We start from the raw sequence: 19,631 nt of genomic DNA on the forward strand, positions 1-19,631 counted from the left end.
ATATATGGGTTATCTATAGATATATAGATATATCAGAAGAGATTTATTATAGGAATTAGCTCACTTGGTTACAGAGGCCAAGAACTGCCTGCCATCTGCAAGCTGGAGCACCAGGAAAGCTAGTGGTATAATTCAGAGTCCAAAGGCCTGAGACTCGAGGGCCACTGGTGCATGCCTGGTCTGGGTCTGAGCCTGAAAACCTGCGAACCAGGAGCTCCGAGAGACGGCAGGAGGGCAGGAGAAGATGGATGTCTCAGCTCAGGCAGACAGCGGATTCACACTTCTCTGCCTTTTTGTTCTCTTCAGGCCCTTAGCGGATCGGACAATGCCCCGCTCACTGGTGGAGATCTGCATCACTCAGTCCACAGACACACCCAGAAAGAGTGTTTGACCAGCTGTCTGGGCATCCCTGAGCCCAGTCAAGTTGACACATACAATTAAGGAGCACAGATTGCCTGGAACCCCTAGTTCCATGTCCTATGGGAGCCACAAGCCTCCCTAAGAGTTCCTATGCCAAAGGACTCGCATTGTCAGAACACCCTTCTGTCTGCCAGGTCAACTGGAACATAAAACTGGGGCTCCTCTGCCTCCCCAGGGCAGCCACTCCACGTGTGCCCTGATTTCTAGGGGGAAGACGTGGCGGGTCTTAGGAGAGGGTGGCACTGCCACTCATGTGGCCGTCGCCGAATAGCTGCTCTTCCTCCACCCCCACTCCATGCCTCCCTTTTCATTCCTTCTCCGGATAAATAAATCGTCACCATCTCTCACCTTGCAGACCTCACTGTCTACGTATTTATCAGGGTATTTTCCTCTAGAAATACGAGTTCTCTCAAATGTTTTTCTGATGAATAAAATTATTTCCAAAATGAATTGTACAAGAAAAAAATAACACAAATATTTTAATTTTGATAAATCTCCCAATCTGTCATGACATAATTGTGCCCCAGGGAACACGGTTTGGGAACTGCTATAGCTGTCTTTGTTCACTGTTCTAATCATCTTTAGGCATTGTCTTAAAAATGCCACTCTGTGGAAGAAAACCATCCTATAATTTGGCAAGCCTGCTGTGTTGTTTCATTCCTTGTTGTTGTTTTCTGTTATTTTTATATAACTTCAAACTTAGAGAAAAATTGCAAGACTCGTACAAGAAGCTTCCATGTACCCATTACCCAAAGTCTCCAGTTGTTTATGTTTTGCCCCATTTTCTTTATAATTTTCTCTTTTTCTATACGTAAGGCATATAACTATAAGCATATTATTTTTCCTGAACTATTTAGTAAGTTGGAGGCATTTTTACTAAATATTTCAGTGTATATTTTCCAACAAGCACATTCTCTTATGCCATTGTAACAATATATCAAAATCAGGAAATTTTATGATACAATACTATTATCTAACAGTCTATAGTCAGATTTGGTCAGTTGTCTTATTAATGTCTTTTATAGTTATTTTTTCCCTCTGATGAGAGATCTAAGCCCAGACCGCATCTGGCGCATAACTTGTCGTATCTCTTTAGCCTCCATTAAATATGGAGTAGTTTCTCAGTGTTTACCCTTCTTGATGTGTGTTTTACAAGAATAGAGGCCGGTTATTTTGTAGAATGGCCTTCCTCAATAGATTCCGTCTAGGGCATAGTCCTTCCTGTCAAGGCCTCGCCTCTCTGTCTCGGCTGAATGCCCGAGGTGCTCAGGGAGGTCAGGTTCCTCTGGCTGGGCTGTGACCCTTTCCCTACCTGCTGTCAGCATCCTGCTGCAGCCTTCAGCAGCCATGTTTGCTCTTAGAGCCTGGTCCTGTGCATGTCTGAACAGAATAGACACTGCGTTTCTGCCATCCCTCCTTTAAACCCCTCTCTTCAACCCCCCAACAGAGTCTTGCAAATTCCAGCCACTCTAGGAGCCCCAAATTCTTTTCAGCACCATTTGGAGCTGTCGCTCCACTTGGGTACCACCTGCCTTCCCCCCCGGCAAGAAAGTGCCCCCCCGAGAAGGAAGACCAAGTAACGCATATACATTTCCCGTCTTCGGGGTCTGTGGTGTAGCGCCTCACACATAAGATCTAGTCTTATGTTTTCAGCAGGAGGGCAAGTGGGTGCCAGCTGCTTTATTAAGACAAGTGATATCCAAGGCTTGTGTTTTTCACACTGGCCTGCTCTCATATAGGAAAAGGAATGAGCACAATCGTAGCAGTGCTCCATTTTCCCCTTGGCGCTCGCTTCCTGGACCTGGCGGGGTTAGCCGTTCTCTGTGTGTGTTGCCTTTGCACTGAAAGCATTTTTAAGGTAAAATTCTGTGAGATTCTGAAGTTCACCTGCAGTGAATCTGAAGCGTGCATTACTCCCACCTCCTCAGTGAACAGTGAGATCCAGGACTGCTGTTGACTCTAACGTCTGGCGTGCACCCAAAGCTGCGAAAGGCCTACTAACTCCAGACAGTCAAACTCTGTGGCCTTGAGTAGATCGCTGGGTTTACTCCTCTTTACAAATCGGACTTGTAATTAAAAATGTTCATTAACAAAATAATTGCCAAGGATGCATTTTTATTCATAATTTGATATTAGCTTGTGGAATAATTCACTATATAAGTTAATTATTTTTTACTTCTTTAATTCATCCATGTCCGTATCCTGTCCACTTTCATTAGATACTTTGCAATATAGTATGTTATTTAAGAACTATTTCTTAGAAACATTCAGTCAAGGTTTTGTGTGTGTGTTTCCATATAGCTTGAAGCATATTTGCAGAAAAAGCAAAAATACAGTAGTGTTTATAATATAAAATATTTATACTGATTTTCCACCATTTTATAACTTTTCTTTAGAGATTGTCTCTAATGCCAAGTTTGGCTCTCTTAGGGGAAAATTGGCCTCATTTCTGACCCCAATTGAGTGAATCTAGTGTAATCATTTACTTCATTCACAGCCTTGGCTTTGCATGACTTTAGACTAATTAAAAAAAAAGAAAGAAAGAAAGAAAGAAATGACCTTCAAAGATGAGGATTTTCCAGTGTGGCTATTCCATATTCTCTAAAGGGAATTCCAAAAGCAGCATTTTGAGAGCAGTGGTGCTATTATTAGGTTGAGCATGTAACTTCCCATGGCCACTGCTTTGAAAGGAACAGCACTCATTGAAATATTTATGTTCTGGTATGTTTGTTTCCATCCTAATCTTATCCCATACTGTAGTATCTGTCCGTTTCCTCTAGTAAACACCCCTCCCCTCCCCCACACCAACTTACCAGATATGCTTTAAATGGTAATAAGCTAAAAATGATCACATTTGATAACTAGGATGCCATTTGTTAATGAATTCCTTCATTTATTTAACAAATGGCTTTTAATTCTGATAGGAATATTGAGAACACACTAATGAATGAAGAAAAAACCCCTACTGGGGTTTACAGCCTAACTTGAATCCGGCCTACAGTTCAATGGGCAGTGGCCTGCACCTTTCTTTCTTAAACCCCCGTTGAGAACTCTTACACCTCTCAAAGTCCTTTGTGGCTACTAGATGTGCATGGTGTACTTTGTAAAATGGGAAAGGCATTCAGAGATTAGGGGTGGTTTACAGTCTGATTGAGGCCATACAGAAAAGATGAGATTTCAATGCTTATGAACACCTAAGACAGAAGAACAGAATCCTGACGAAATACATGAACAATCACAGGGGAAGTGGAGTCAGTATTGGAATGGTCGTTTTGGAGGTAAGAGGTTTTATAGGAAACGTTTCCGAGCAGAGATGCTTTTCTTCTGGGTGGCACAGCAGAGCCAGGCAGTGAGGTGGGAGCAGGCTAACTGTATTACAGAGGTGAAGTGCTACTTTTTCCAGAATTCAAGCAAGGCTATGGAAACCGGTCAGTATTTCGAATTCCCTTTATTTCTGGGCATTTGTTTGAGTCTGTATTTTTTAAGCTCGCATAAACCCTCGCTTCTAAAAAATCTAAATTTATCTTTGTCAGAGATGATATGTACTTGCATGATTTGTTGCCTTTTACAACCATAAAATTGTTATTCAGAGCAACAAGGTAAGTCGAAGGTTAGATTTCTCTAATCTTATAAATCAGAAAAATCAAATCAGTCTTTGAACAGGTCAGTCATGAAATTGAATTTCTTTTTCCTTACCAGGATCCCCGATTCAATGCAGAGGTTGACCAAATTACAGGCTACAGGACACAAAGCATTCTTTGTATGCCAATTAAGAATCACAGGGAAGAGGTAAGCCCATTTTCCATTTCACAAAAGGTCATCTGGAAGCATTTTTCTTTTTGAAAAAAAATTACTTTGCGCACTTATGAAATGATACTACAGTGACAAGTTAACTGTAAAGTGCTCGGATGTTCTGTTTGATATATTCTTTTTTAGACTTTAGTTATAGGGTTGAATCCTGCTAGAGACTTTCCTGTGACTTAGAAATTACTTTCAGACATTGCATTTCCTTATCCTCCCACTCCCCTTGGGGCCTTTTTCTATCCAAGATATATGATTGTTGTTGTGGTTCTTATCAATTTATTTCACATTATATTTTAAGTTTGTCTGAATAATGTTCCTTTCATAAATGGTTATCTAATTGCAATGATCATCACCTGATTTTTTTTTTTCGGATTCAAAGAGAGGTTTTGAAAACAACGGAAATTGTAGCTAATCCCAAGTAAATATCATTGTACAGATATGATAAGCAAATGAAAATATCTTGGTTTATGCTTCACCTAACTAGAAGGTTTGGATTCTGTTAGTACTGAATTCCCTTTCATTTTATACTTATTTAAAAAAATAAAGTTAATAAATTATCAATTAAGCTGAGTGTTCTCAACTCTGGCTACACATTACAGTCAAGTGAGGAACTTCTAAAATATTACCAATTAAATCAGAATATTCTAAGGGCAGGGTCTGGATACTGATACATTTTTAAAGCTCCCCATGTAATTCCAAAGTATAGCCAGGGTTGCAAACCACTACTCTAAGTGGAAGTCAATATTGGGTCGACAGGAAAGTCATGACGCATTTTTGCATTGAAAAACATAGAAAAATACATCATGACTTTCCCGATGACCCAACAGATGGGAAGAGCCCACATTAGTGGTTCTCACTTTGGCAGCACATCACCGTCACTTGGGGAGTGTTTAGAAAGTCTGATGCCCAGGCTTCACCTTAAATGGGCTCTCTGGGGTTGGGACCCAGGCATCAGTATGGTGATTATAACATGTGGTTAAGCTTGAGAACCACGGCCAGGCGTACGAGCAACACTTTGATGCATCTACTTGATTATATTCAAATCCTGACATATTTCCTTTCTCTTCTCCACTGGGTCCATTACCAAGTCCCATTGATTTTTTCCTGTTAGAGTGTTTCTCATTTCAATTCCTTTCTTTTCATTCCTGCTGCCTGCATGATAATTCAGATCTCGAAGTAATGCCTGAACTTGTAAAATATTCTTGTAAGGGGTTTCTATGCTTGCAGTCACTCTCCCTTCAGTCCACCCTGCATAGGCCCGGGGAATTTCCCCAAAACACAGCTTTCTAAATCAGTGCTCCTAAAACATGAGCGGGCATCTGAGCCACATGGGGATTTCGTTAAAATGCGGATTCTGAATTCAGCAGGCCTAGGTGGGCCCTGAGAATCTTTCTAACAGGCACCAAAGTTGATGGTGACGTCCGGGTCTGCAGGTCACATTTGATGAACAGGATTCTTGGTCAGTCACTTCTCACTAGTCTAATTTTTCAGTGACGTAGAGTTGCAACATGGTTTCTTAAGAGGGGAGTTATAGCCTCAGTTACTAAAAATATCTGCAGCTAAAACATGAATACGAGATTGATTAATTAATTATGTGAATGAATAAATAAAATTGAAAAGGCCATGCATGGACTAATGATGATAATGTTATTAACTGGATTGCCAAAAACAGCAAATAAAAAGCATGTCCCATGCAATATTTGGGACATAGTTATACTACAAAAGTATTTGTTGTTCATCTGAAATTAAATTTGACTAGACGTCCGGTATTTTATCAGGAAGTCCACGTTATGGAGACAGTGTTCAGATTTTACCTACTACACATGCTTTAAAATTGTGGCCCCAAACCAGCTTTGTACCGGCCAGGCGACTCAGCCTGTCGCGCTCTGGTTGAATTTCTCTTTCTAAATAATGCAAACCATCTCTCCAAGAGTGGGGGTTGAGGGGACCCTGTGAGAATGTGCACCAGTGTCACCGGGGAAGCGAGTGGACAGCCCTTCTGGGAGAGAGCATCCTCCGGAGTCACATGTTCTCTTTGGGTGACTACCTGTGGGGATGGTTTAAGCAACAACAGTAGAAACCCCAGCTGTACTGCGGCATAACTTACACACAGTACAAGCCACCCATTTTAAGGAGACAATTTGATGAGTTTTGACAAATGTGTATGTAACATTACAGTCTTGTAACCACCAGTATAATCAGGATATAGAACGTTTGTCACCTCAGATATTTCCCTGTACGCTTTGAAATTGGTCTCCCCTGCCCCTGTCTCAACTCCCAGCACCTGACACTCATCAGCCTGCTTTTGTCACTATTGTTTTGCCTTTTCTAGAATGTCATATGAATGGGATCCTCCAGTATGTCGTCTCGTATGTCTGGCTTTCACTTAGCATAATGCTGAGAGATTCATCCACGTTGCCGCACCATCAGTGGTTTGTTCCTTTCTATTGCTGAGTGACTTAGTCCGTGAAATGGATACACCACAATTTGATTATCCAATCCTCAGTTGATAGACATTTGAGTTTCCAGTTTTTCACTATTGTGGAAAGAGCCGCTGTCGATGTTTGCATACAGGTTGTTATAGGCACATAATGTTCTCATTTCTCTTGGGTAAATACAGTTGTCCCTTGAGCAACATGGGGTTAGGGCCACTGACCCTACACAGTCGAAAATAAATCCACATATAACTTTTGACTCCCTATAAACGTAACTACTAATAGCCTACTGTTGACCAGAAGGAAGACTAAGGATGACATAAACAGTCCATTAACACATGTTTGTATGTATGTTATATATATATATATTACATACCATATTCTTACAGTAAAGTAAGCTAGAGAAAAGAAAATGTTAAGAAAATTATAACATTCATCTGCAAGTTTTTTCAAATTGTTGCAAATCTCCAAAATTTTCTCGAATACATTTATTGAAAACAATCCACATATAAGTGGACACATGTAGTTCAAACCTGTGTCGTTCGGGGAGGGGGGGTTTCTAGGTCACATGGTAGGTGTACGTTTAATTTTATAAAAAAGTTCAAGCTCTTTCCAGAAGTGGCTGTACCATGTGCACTCTTACCAGCAACTTGTGCGTTCCAGTTGCTTCACATCCTTGTCAACACTTGGCATTATCAGCTTTTAAAATTTTAGCCATTCTAGTGGGGATGATTTAAATTTGGTTACATGAATATATAACCCCACTCTCAGCCAAGGGCCATCGGGTCACTTAGAGATCTGATTAAAGTGGGGTCAGCCACAGGTCCCCAGATTGTGATTGTCCAGAACTCTCCGAGTGTCCTCAAGTTTGTTTGCTCCACATCCTCTCTGCTGTTTCTGTTTTGCCCTGTGATGACGTGATATGAAGCCTGTGCTCTTCACTGGTTTCCACAGACATTCATTCACACCAAGCATTTCATGAAATAAGAAACCGTTAGTAACTTCACTGTAGACTCAGATCTTTTGCCAAAGGGAAGATTTCCGCATGCAGCTTTTAAATATCTCGCTGACCCCCCTCATTCTCTATCCGGTCCCCCTGTTCCCTCTTCTCCCACAGTCACACCACCCAGTTCGAAATTATCTCCTGTGAGAATTACTTCTTGAGAGAAAGGGAACAAAGAGAAATAGTCCGAGGACATACTGTCAGCTTGGCTATTGCCGTATAAAAAAGTAATTTGACAGACCAAGAAGCAAGGCCTCTAAGAAGAAGCAATATATGACTTCCAGAGTTATCTTTAAATTTATAGCTGCATAAACACACTCAGGGCAGTTTTGCTTATGGGTACACACAAAAGAACTCTTTCTCTCACCAAGCTTTTGAAGTCAAAATGGAGAGTCACGATAAGGCTTCTGGGAGTACTGGTGAAGGTTTTTGCTCCGGGCTTGCATCGTATCTTCACCACTTTCTTGGTATTAGCTGATAATCCCTTTGACCTTCAGTTTCCGCATCTGCAAAATGGGGCTTCTAAAGGGACTTAGCTCAGAGGGTTGTGAAGATTAAATGCATTTCTGCATGCAAAGGGCCTAACATCGTTCCTGGCACACTGGAAGTGATCAATAAATGTCAGTTGTTATGTGTTGAAAGGAGACAGAACTAACAGAGCTTTTTAGAGAGACAAGGAATGATAAATTTGTATGAATAGGCCATCAGCCACAGACTAATCAGCCAGCTGGGTTCACAAAACAACCAGCACAGTTCCTGACTTAACTGGCCTATGACCTTCTGACAAACTTGAAAGAAAAATGCTTTCACTGTTTTAACTCATAAATGTGTCAAAATGAATTTGGTGTCGTCTCTGTGTTAGTCCAACTGTATTGAGTAAGCCAACACTGATTGCAACTCATTACCAAGGAACCTAAAAGGAAATGTGCATATTGACCGTTTACTGAGTGTTTACAAGATATCCTGGTACCTTTGAGTGACCTCGCTTTCTTCAGACATAGGCACCGACTCTGAAAAGCTGCTTGAATGGAGCAGTTGAATACTCAATATATGAGAGCCTGAACTGTAACAGTCCAGAAAATTCAGGGAGATTTTTTAAGAGTTAGTAAAATGTACACGCATAATCTCATTTGCCTCGTCTTCTTGTGAAGTATTTCAACTAGTGAAAATTTTTAGGAGTCCTTTTCATTAATGTTACAGTCTTACGTGTGGTAGATACATAGCAAGACCTTTTTTTTTTTTCTTTTTTTTAGCTGAGCCATCCTGCTACCTGTTGGCAGCTCAGCGGCTGCTCAGCTCGGGCTGGACTCGAACCGCTGTTGCTCAGAGCTCAAACTCTTGAGCGAGCTCTTAACCAACTGAGCCACTCGGCTGGCCCTTATAGCAAGACCTTTTTGAGAAGTCAGGATCCTAGATATTCCTAAACTTCTGTGACAGAAGTATGTTTTTTAAAAATTGTAAAACATAAGTTTTTGCAATCTTCCCTTCTCCCTCCACCCAGCTAAGGGAATGGGGTTAATGGGGCAAGTGGCAGGGGGGAAAACTGGAGAAGCTTGAGAAAGCTAACCTGATTTATTTTGGAAACATCCAAGAGCTATTGGTGAGCTAGTCCTGGCTGGGTGTGAAGAGTAGGGTGTCGGCTTGGGCAGGGACTGCTGATCCTGTGGGAAATGTCCTAGGACCTGGCATGTATTAATTCACTTAGTCTTCATCACAACCATAGGAGGGAGTCAGTATCTATCCCCACTTAACAGATGAGGAAACGGATGTGGAGCATTTGGGGAGCTCACCCAAAGTCACACAACTAAAACCTGGCGAAGCTGAGGTTCACGCCTGGGCAGCCTGACTACAGGTCATGACATGGGAAGGAGGGGTTCTCAAAACGCTGCTGTGGACGATGACCTTCTCCACTCCTGACGTGTCTCATGGGGCTCCTTGCGGGAGCAGAGCGTGACGGCGGAAACGAGGAGACCTGCTGTGCTCTGCTGGCTCTTCAGAAGTAGGTGTGTAAACCACTCTGTACACAGACTCTTTGTAAAATGGAAAAAAAAAAAGTGAGAGAGCAAAAGGGATCAGAGTCACATCCTCTGTGGTGTCCCCAGAGCACTCCACCTGGTGACCGAGAAGAAGTTCTTACCAGGCATAAAAGAGTTACAGGAGCCTGTGTCCCATTAATCTGGGCCAGTATCTTGGGAAAGAACCATGACACACACACGAGCGTAATGAAAACAATTTGCAGCAAGCGTGTGACTTGAGGGCCGCTGTTAAATGTCCTTCCTGCTTAATGCTGGATTGTTTGGACGTGGGCAATTGGGGCCGGTTTTGCTTTTGTCACTTGCACTCGTTATTTGTGTAACCAGACAATTCTTTTATGTTCAGTAAAGAAGTGCAGGGAAACCAGCTCCTTCTCTGGCTGAGATGACCTATTTCTGAAACGCCCTCCCTGAAGCCTTGCTCATTATGACTCGGGAGAGATGAGAGTCCTTTTTTATTTATAGGGTCTGCACCAGTGAAGCGGAAGGCGGAACACCGTGGACAGTTCTTACGGATGTGAGCCCCAGATTATACCCAGTGATGTCTTTCAGGCTGCGCCGAAACACCTGTTTGTCTTGGTTGAATGTCAACTCCAGTTATTAAATAGAAACCTAATTTGGAATCAGAGCTCTTTTCCTCCTCTCTATTTTTATTTTAGCATCTCAATTTTACTTTATCATACTTGATGATATACTTCTTCAGTGCAAATATAACAGGATTTATGATAAAAATTTTTTAAATGAATAAAGGCCCGTTTTAGCTAAATATCTAATTATTTATATCTTCCTTTAAAAACCTGAAAAATTTCAAGAAATATCAGCTAATTTTTATGATATTTTTATGAGATAAATACTTGGATGAATCAAAGAGATTTAATGCCTGCCGAAGATCACAAAATAAAGCATTAATGGAATCAAGTGTAATTCCAACTGTAATATACAAGAGCAAATGTTTCCTAGAATTTAAACTACATGACTTTATCTGCTCGTTTTAAAAGATTCTCATTCTCAACCCCCTACCCCTACCCCCAGCCCCTGAACTATCTTGTTTGGACAAGTGATTATTGAATCACCGGGCTATGTAGAGCACTGGTCTTGGCAGTGAGGCAGTGAAAAACACAGAGCAAGGAAGGTACTCGCTTTGAAACTGTTTTCAGTTGTCGAGGTAGGACACATGTCACATCAGTGCGATGCTCAGCACGCAAGTTCAAAGGAAAGGCTGTGGATGTGGGGAGCGAGAGAACTCACAGAGGAAGGATGAAAGCTGTGGTTCTACGCAGCAGGGCCCTGCTCTGTTTACCCCACAGCCTGAGAGTGGACGTGGGAGGGGCCGGCCTTCGTGCGCAGGCGCACGCAGGGTGGGTGCTGGCCTGTGATGGATCTGGCGCTCCCAGAACCGGCGGGGCCTTCCTTCAATTTGACAAGTAAGCTTGGAACAGATAAACGTTACGGCTTTATGCATGATCCTTCAGTTCTAGGTCGGACTAGGTGAAACTGTAGCTACAAAAATGAGCAGCATTTGCTTGCAGACTGTCACTTGATCTGGAGCTGTTTTAAAAGAATTGGCCCGCTGTGAAGTGTTCATTGCGTGTGTTCCCCTGTGATGCTCTTTCTTGTAGCTTTGTTTCAGAAACAAAACAAAAGTCCTAGCCGAGTTTCTGCTTGTTCTGGACTGGATGTCATGAGGCTGGTGATCTCTCCTTTTTCCTTTCCCACGTTGCCCTTTAGTAATAAACAAGTGTACTGTACCAAGAAGAAGGCGGTACCCACTTTTCTGAGGGAAGGCATTTTCGTAAGAGCAGAAGATGAGAAACGCTGTGCTAATGGGTTACATCCCCGAGGCTTCCTTCTGAGCCGGCAGAAGAAGGAAGGGTGAATGGAGGCGTGAGACTGAAGGTTACATTAATGGCAGCCCGTTGACCCCAGTCTTACGGCGAATGCTCAGAAAATTGGGTTCAGACCGAAGGCTGTGTTTTACGCAGTGTGATGTCTATCTTCCTGGGTACTTTCAGGGAAACCATTTCGGCGCTTGTTGGGATGCACTGCGTTTTTAATTTAATGGATCATTTAGACATTTAATTTTGAGAAGTTGTACACGGGCCCTAAATAACGATATTAGAGGTCTGGAACCAGTTGCAGATCAGCATAAGCAACTTATTTGTATAACAACTGATCCAGAGCCCCGTAATGAGACACTTGGATGGAGTTTGAGTGTGAAATACTTTCCATGCATTCTTAGAGAGGGAAGGGGGTTGTCAATGAAATTGCTATTCTTCATAGGTACATGTACAAACATCTGTATTCATCTATGAAGAGCCACGATAACATAGGTAAAGTGCTTTATAAACTGTTAAGTACTCTGCATTTCTTCTTATCAAATCCTCACCTAAACACCCCACTTATTCCTCTTCTAATGTAGAGTGCAAATTAATATTCCAGGCTTGATTCAAGAACGAGAGGTGATGATGATCTTATAACATTTTTGAGTCTATATTTTCCTTTTTTTTTTTCTCATCACTTTTGGCAGTGAAATAAAATGAAAATGACCTGGATTTAGAATTTCCAGATCTCTTTGTGTATCACAAATTGTTTGGCGAGCATGAGCACTATGTTAGCGATCTCTTGCAGCCTAACACCCTAAGCCTAGTGATTTTGAATAACAGACGTTTACAGGTTCAGTAATTCCAGCGGGCATGGCAGGCCGGTGGTTCTAGCCCAGGCTCCCTGCAGAGGCCTCACTGGGAACATGGGCAGGTGTTTGGTTCCAGCCTGGGCGTCCCCTTCCACGGGGCTCAGTCCGTGCCGTGGGCAGCAGGCCTCAGTTTCTTGCCACGTGGGCCTGTCCATCAGTAGCTCAGTGTCATCACCGCGCGGCAGAGAGCGACCAAGGAGGAGGCAGCGGCGCCTGTGTGACCAAGTCTCCAGAGTTGGGCACCTTCAGAGCACGGGGTTCTGCTCCTTAGCGACAGCCATCAGTTCCCGCCCACATTCGGGGGGCGGGGCATGAGGGGAGGCTCAGAGAATTTGCGGAGCTAGTTTGACACCACCAGAGGGACGGAATACATTTTATGGCTTTGTTCTCTTTCCTTCAAAATGGGCAGATGATAGAAGAAGAATTCTGGTTATTAATTAAAAATATTTAAAAATTATTTCTCCATCTTTCATGTGCTGGAAAATAATAGGAGCTACGCGAGGCCGCATGGGTTGGGTTTACCAATGGGTGGCGGGTCGGTGTGTGCTGTGCCAGACTGGTCTGCAACACAGGGAAAAGGGGAAGTGGAGAATTAAAGGAGGAAGAGTGAGGAGAAAGAGGAGGTGCCTGCCTCTTGGGCTGCGGCAAACGATTGAGGCACTAAAGGGCTTCTCAAATGTTCTGTCATAATTTCTGGCCTCCATGAGATCTCTGTTTGCACGTAAGTTAAGTCCTTTGCTTCGTAGCGTCCACAGGAAATGCTCTCTGCTATGTCCTTACTACGTCTCTGCTCCATTGTTTCTGCGCCGTCCATGGGTCTGGAGCAGACGGACTGACCAGGGCTTTGGCTCAGTGTCTGCTTATAAACTGGAAGGAGGGAGAAGTTAGGGAACGTTTGCTATTCTTTAGAGATCTGTGTGGCCACAGCATTAGGGAGGAAGAGCTTTCTTTGTTTAATATCTAGCCCAGGGCCACATAATTTGACACCTGACAGATTTTGGTAATTCAGTACTTTTCACATTTGCTCACACATGGAGAAGGTACCATGTCTAAACGCCGGGAAGGCGGTAAGGAGGCTTTGGCCATAACCCAGAGTGGAGGTGGACCCAGGCTGAGGCCCAGCGAGCCAGGGGAGTGGGTCTGTTTCTGTTTGGGAGCGTGAAGGATTGATTTGATGGAGGAGTAAGTAACAGGAAGGATCTAGAGAACATTCTACGTTGTTTAGATAGGCTGCACTAGGGGAGAGCTGGGGCAGCCCCTAAAATAAAACATGGAGCAGAGAGAGTTGGTTTATGGGGAGCAGAACAACTAGCCCCTTTTTTTTGGCCATGTTTTACTGATACCTTCTCCTCAAACCTCAGTGCTGCTCCCCTGTCCCCACTTGCAGCTGATGGCCTTCTTACTAGTTCAGTGGAAGCAACGCCACTGGGAGAACTCTCCCACAGGAGGCCTTCTCCTGGCTCTTTCCCTCGCTCCTGCCTCCGAGTCCGTGTGCTCCGGTTTCCCTTTACTTCTCAGGACGAGCCGTCCCTGAAATAGCAAAGGTCAGCCTTGAACCTGTGCACCAGGTCTCAGCCCATTTCGCCTGCTCACAGACACAGCTCAGTACCTCCCCTCTCATGTCCAGATCATTAAGACTTCCCCCTCCACCAAACTGCTTCATCAGCCTACAAATAACGCGGTGATTTCTACCACCCAAAGACAAAAATAAACACCCACTGGCCTGCACACATCCTTTCACAGGCTCCCCGTTGCTGTGCTCACCATCGGAGCAAACTGTCCTCAGCCGCATTTCCTTCATCCCATGTCTCAGGAACACCCCCACCCCAGCCTTCAGCCTCAGCACTCCTGGGGAGGACCCGTGACTTCTGCTGGGCAGGAGCTAGTGACTGTCTCCTGGTCCTCACCTGCCGGCCTGGCAGGAGCATGCGGCATTGCTGGTGGCCTCTCACTCTTACATTGGCACAATACTGCTTCTCCAGTGAGGCCCATGTGTTCAGCTCTCACTTGATTTCCATACCAAATGTGTCTTCTTTAATATTTATTAATGGCTGTACCTGAAAAGCCACCAAACAATTCTTTCATTATTTTAGTTTTTGAAAGCGCAAATTGTGGTCTGGAATAATACAATAATAAAATCTAAAGTCGCAAACAATGAATTCAAGTACAATTAATGACTATATTATCTGGCACAGCTGTGTGGAGGAGGGCATGTCTTTTGTGCTGGTAACACCTACACCTAGGGATCTGCTAGTGAGACAGATGTCTGCACCTGAGCTTTCGTATGTGATTATCTTTTCAGGCTCATCCATTTGGAGGAAAAAAAAACACTTAGACAAAGTTATGTTTTGGCTGTGATGACATAATAGACTATATCCTTATGTGAAGAACTTGCTGTCAACAAATTATAAATGCATGTGTGCGTGCACACATGCACACCCACACTTTTTTTCTCCGGGTCCTTTAGGCTAAATGATGGGGTGTCTAGCTTCTTCTCGTGGCTGTGATGCAGTTAGCTGGACCTGTGGAGGCGGCAAGAGCAGTGATCTGAACAGTCAGTTCACCTCTAGCGAAGCTGTTCTCTCAGCCCCTTTGACGCCAACTGTAGTTTGTAAATGCGATTCAGCCGACTCCGTGTTTCCAAGCACGGAACTTGCCTTTGGCCGCTTTGCTGTGTTATTTCCCTTCTGTTTGTATTAGCAGCACACACACACACACCTGCCCCAGAATTGTGAGGAGCTTTATTAGCCCAGCATCTTCTAGGCTGTAGAGACGTGGCCCTGACCTAAGTGCAGGCCGTGCTGGAACAAACTCGGTCCTGGTTTCACACAGTCCAAGTCCAACACCAGGGCCCAGGGTGAGCCCGTGCTGTGCAGGCCAGCACCTGGCAGAATCCAGGACGCCACCCTGAAAACAAATCTCAGTTATTAAGTAGATCCAAGGCTCCCAAGTCATTTTTGGCATCATCGTGTGCGAAGGTGGGAAACACAGTGGTAGAATTATTCTGATACAAAGTCCAGTTTGTACAGTATATACTCAATATACAGTTTTTGTGTTGTTGGTTTTTGGACTTATTCCCAATTAGGCAGAGAGACAAGAGTTTGAAAGAAAGAGTTCTGACTTTGTAGCAGAAAGGGCTTGGTGTTATATGCTGGCTTCTGATCGTGACTCTTTGTGCAAGTTTCTTCACCTCTCTGTGCCTTAGGTGACTCATCTGTACAGTTTCAACATGAAGTACAAACACACAGGCTGGCCCTGAGACAAGGAATGTGACAGTGGCCACTGCACAGCTCTTCACAGTGGAGGTTCAGAAACCTGCCCGTTCCCCGCTTTAGAGCTGCAGGGCCAGACAAGTGGAGGAAGGGAAAGTCGAGGAACCCCGCTCGCCTGAGAGGTGCCCCGCCAGGGACACCGCAGGCTCCCTTCTGCTGTGTAACCTTTGCCCGTGGCAGCTTCTGGAGGCCACCGCAGGAGGCTGCTCACACGGCTTTGTGCTCCTCGTCCCAGGACTGATCTCTGTGTCCCAGGAGACACAAAGGCCTAATAAGAAGGTGGCGGGTCTGAGGTTCCAGGTTGGAGACCTTCACCTCCCTGCTTACGAGCTGGTGTGGCAGAGAGTTCAGCGTCTGGCAGGGAGGAGGAATTTTGTGTGTGCAAACGGATAAGAATAAACACTAGGATCAAGAGTTATGCCCAGCGTCCCCGTCTGGACGGAACCCAGGCTCAGGTTGGCGTCACTCCCACTGAACATTCCGAGGGCAGGACAGCGACTGACCCCAGTGCTGGACCCGCCCCGGCCCTGCCTGGGGAACGTCCATCCCGGTAACAGCACCGAGCAAAGGGTCAGACCTCAGCCTGCTCACCGTCACCAAGGCAGCCGGAAACTGGGCACACAGACCACCACTTTCATACACCTCAGCAGGTATAAGTGGACTTTTAAGGCTTTTAAATCCTTTTTGAAAACCTAGTTAAATTTTACCTACAGTGAAATGAAATCCACAGCTCTGAATGTACACTTTGGTGACTTGCGATAAATGTATGTACATGTGGGTAGCTCTCACCCCAGTGACCACAAGAGCCCCTATCACACACACCCCGACCCCACCACCCACGGACGATACTGTTCTGATTTCTGTCACCATCAGTTCATTCTGCTTTTTCCCGAAGAATCTATTTACTTTTGAAACTGCATTTTGTCTATTTTTTCCTGAAATGTAGGACTTTTTTATGTTGCATAAGAGGTTCTTGGCTATAAAAACGTGTCACGAGATTTATAATCGAAGTCAAAGAATACAGCTTTTCGCAGTCACTTTGGATTTGCCTTTCTCTCTCAAAAATGCTAGTTTTGAAATTGTTCCATTGCCTTTGATGAAAATATGCGTTAACAAGAGAAGCGTATGTACGGGATTTGAAGGCAGCCTCGGATGTGCTGGGAAAATCCTCATCTTCACGAGTCCTTTAAAGAATAGTCCCTCAGGTCATCCTGTATTTTATACTAGGGCTCGTCCCACTTTTCTCTGGGGGGTAGTAGATGGGGGGGGGCGCCTGGCTCTGTACATTCTTAAACTGCCTGTTTATCATTTCTGAACATCAGCCACCTTTGTGATGGAGTGGGAATAATAATATCCACCTGCAAGGGTCGTGCCGAGGGTTACGTGAATTAACAGATGTGAAGGGCCTGTCCCGGCCCAGCCCTGCCTTCGCTTTGTTAAAATGACACACCTTTTAGCATTATGACTTTTTTTTGGCCGGGGATAGATTTATTAGCTATATTAGAGACACTGGCCATTGCTCGTGTATTTCTGATGCCAGTTATCTTCAGGGCCCTGCTGTTTATATCTTGCAACGTGCTCGAAGCTTCTCTTCAATTGGCTGCCTCTTCCTAGCCCCACAGGTTGTGGGAGTAAGCCGAAAGCATCCACTTCTCCTGTGTTTAGAGTTGTCCCCTATCCTGGAATGTGAATAAACACACTCTTGGGAGAGAGAGAGTAGGTACACAGAGATGAATAAAATGGATCACAACCAAATAAAATCAGTCTTACCCGTCATTTAAGGAAATGCCAAACCTTGATTCTCAAGTATATTAATAAAAACCAAACAACCCAAAGCAACACAAAAAGGTCAAAATTGGCAAAGGCGCACATAGGCAAGACAGAAGAGTTAAACAATATGGGCAGTAAAAATTAAGAAGCTGTGCATTGTCTCTAGTGATCCAGAAAATGCAAATGAAGGCAACGGGGAGATACAGTTTTGTACCAATCAGATTGACAAAGATTAAAAAGCCCGACAGCACTAGGTGTTGGTTAGGCTGTGAGGCTAACGGGAACCCTCATGCACAGCTGACAAAGGAGAAATTTCTGTCATCCCCTGGACGATGTCACAGAGGTGCTCTGCACACGTGCGCAGGGAGTCCTCTGCAGAAATGATGAGTGTCCGCGATCGCAAAAACGGAGAACAACCCAAACATCTGGGGCTCAAACGAACAACATTTGGTATGGAGAGCAGTGGGCCTGGAAAGGAGAAAGTCCAGCTCAATGTTATCTTAGTTTAACTTAAAGAAAGAAAACATCAAATATTAGCAGTTTGTAGTTGTAGCTCAGAGGTTCTCGGTGCTTTCTGTCCCTAGACCAACAGCATTTGGCGTCACTTGAGAACGTTTAGTGAAACAACTCAGGCCCCCAGCCCAGATCTACCGAATCTGGAACTCGGGTGGTGGGACCAGCCAGCTGGGTTTTAACAGCCCCCACCCCATTCTAGGTGACAAAGACATAAGCATTTACTCATATTTTCTGTGATTTTCCCTGTTTTTCAAATTTAAACGATCTCAAGTCTTTTCTTTCTCACTCTCCCCAAGTCGTTCTAGGCAGTAAATTTCATCTCCATAACTAAAGTTTTATTAATAGCACAGACTTCTTAGTACCACATAAAGTTCTCAGATGTAGACAGATAATATCAAGGGAGGGGCAGAGGAAAAAATGGGCAGATTTATGGACTCTTACTCAAATGTGAATTGTCCAGCAAGTACATCACCCTAAAAAAAAATCGACCCCTCTGACAGTACGCCCACAATCACTGACACCGGAAAACTATCTAGCGTTGAGTGCGTTCAGAACAACGCAAAGTTGAGGCTCCCGGGAGGCATGTGGTGTGAGCTGTGTCCTTAGGGAACACGCTAGCTGGAGACTCAGGATGTGACAGGAGAGGGCGAGGTTCAAGACGAGAAGAACTTGTCACACGTAGGCCATACACAACTGCCACCCAGGACCTCGGCGGGGTTTGCGGGGAGCATTTTGTAGACTCGGCCACCCTAGAGAAAGTGGAAGGTAATATTTCAAGGAACAAAGGTCATAACATTTCTAACTCAAAGACCATGCAAGCCGTCTTAGAGCAAGCTTCACTTTTTATCCTACAGATGGATGGGCGGGTGGGGCTGTTAAAGGGTTTTGAGTAATGAGAAAACTTGTATGTGCAAAGCAGTGTCCCCAGAAGCTAGACTTGGCCTAAGTATCAAAGATGAACTGAATACAAGAAAACAATTAGCAATGAGACGTCAGGGCTTTCAAAAAAAGCGAGAGTTTAGATGGTGAGACAGAAGACACACTGGGAAGTGGCAGGCTGACAAGGGGGCGGCAGAGTGAGAGCAGCGGGTGTGTGTGTGTCCAGCTGCTGCCGTACAAGTACCCGAAACTTCGTGGCTTAAAACAACACGAATGTTGGGGCCGGCCGAGTGGCTCAGTTGGTTAAGAGCTCGCTCAAGAGTTTGAGCTCTGAGCAACAGCGGTTCGAGTCCAGCCCGAGCTGAGCAGCCACTGAGCTGCCAACAGGTAGCAGGATGGCTCAGCTAAAAAAAAACAAAAAAACAAAAAAACCAACAACAACACGAATGCACTACCGCACAGTTTTAGAGGTCAGAGTCCAAACTCATTCTCCCTGGGCTACAGTCAGTGTCGCGGGGCTGTGCTCCTGTGCGGGTCTCCGGGAAAGACTCCATCCTCTTGGCTTTTCCGGCTTCTACGGCCTGCCCACATCCCATGGCTTAGGGCCACTTCCTCCATCTTCAAACCCGCAGCTTAGCATCTTCCAGCGTCCGCCTCAGTCTCCTGCCTGCCTCCCGCCTTCCCTCATCAGGATTCCCGCGATGACACTGGGCCCAGAGGTGCAAAGCCTGAGCTGGCCAGCCACCTCGCTTTCAGCTTGCTTGTCTGTAAAATGGGGTGGAGGAGGGGGGTGGGGTCCCCTTCCAA

General features: G+C 44.5%; 1 protein-coding gene across 6 annotated transcripts in view; it reads left to right on the plus strand.

The window, feature by feature from the left end:
• The window catches only part of PDE5A (phosphodiesterase 5A), a 119,347-nt gene that overhangs the window by 26,680 nt on the left and 73,036 nt on the right, over positions 1-19,631 (plus strand). For all 6 annotated transcript variants that reach the window (XM_019623990.1, XM_019623914.1, XM_019624299.1 and 3 more), the window contains exon 3: positions 4,120-4,209. In XM_019623990.1, the coding sequence (XP_019479535.1) occupies positions 4,120-4,209 (90 nt within the window). The remainder of the gene's footprint in view (positions 1-4,119; positions 4,210-19,631) is intronic.

Source organism: Hipposideros armiger, unplaced genomic scaffold (assembly GCF_001890085.2).
Source record: "Hipposideros armiger isolate ML-2016 unplaced genomic scaffold, ASM189008v1 scaffold_1, whole genome shotgun sequence".
Lineage (NCBI taxonomy): Eukaryota > Metazoa > Chordata > Mammalia > Chiroptera > Hipposideridae > Hipposideros > Hipposideros armiger.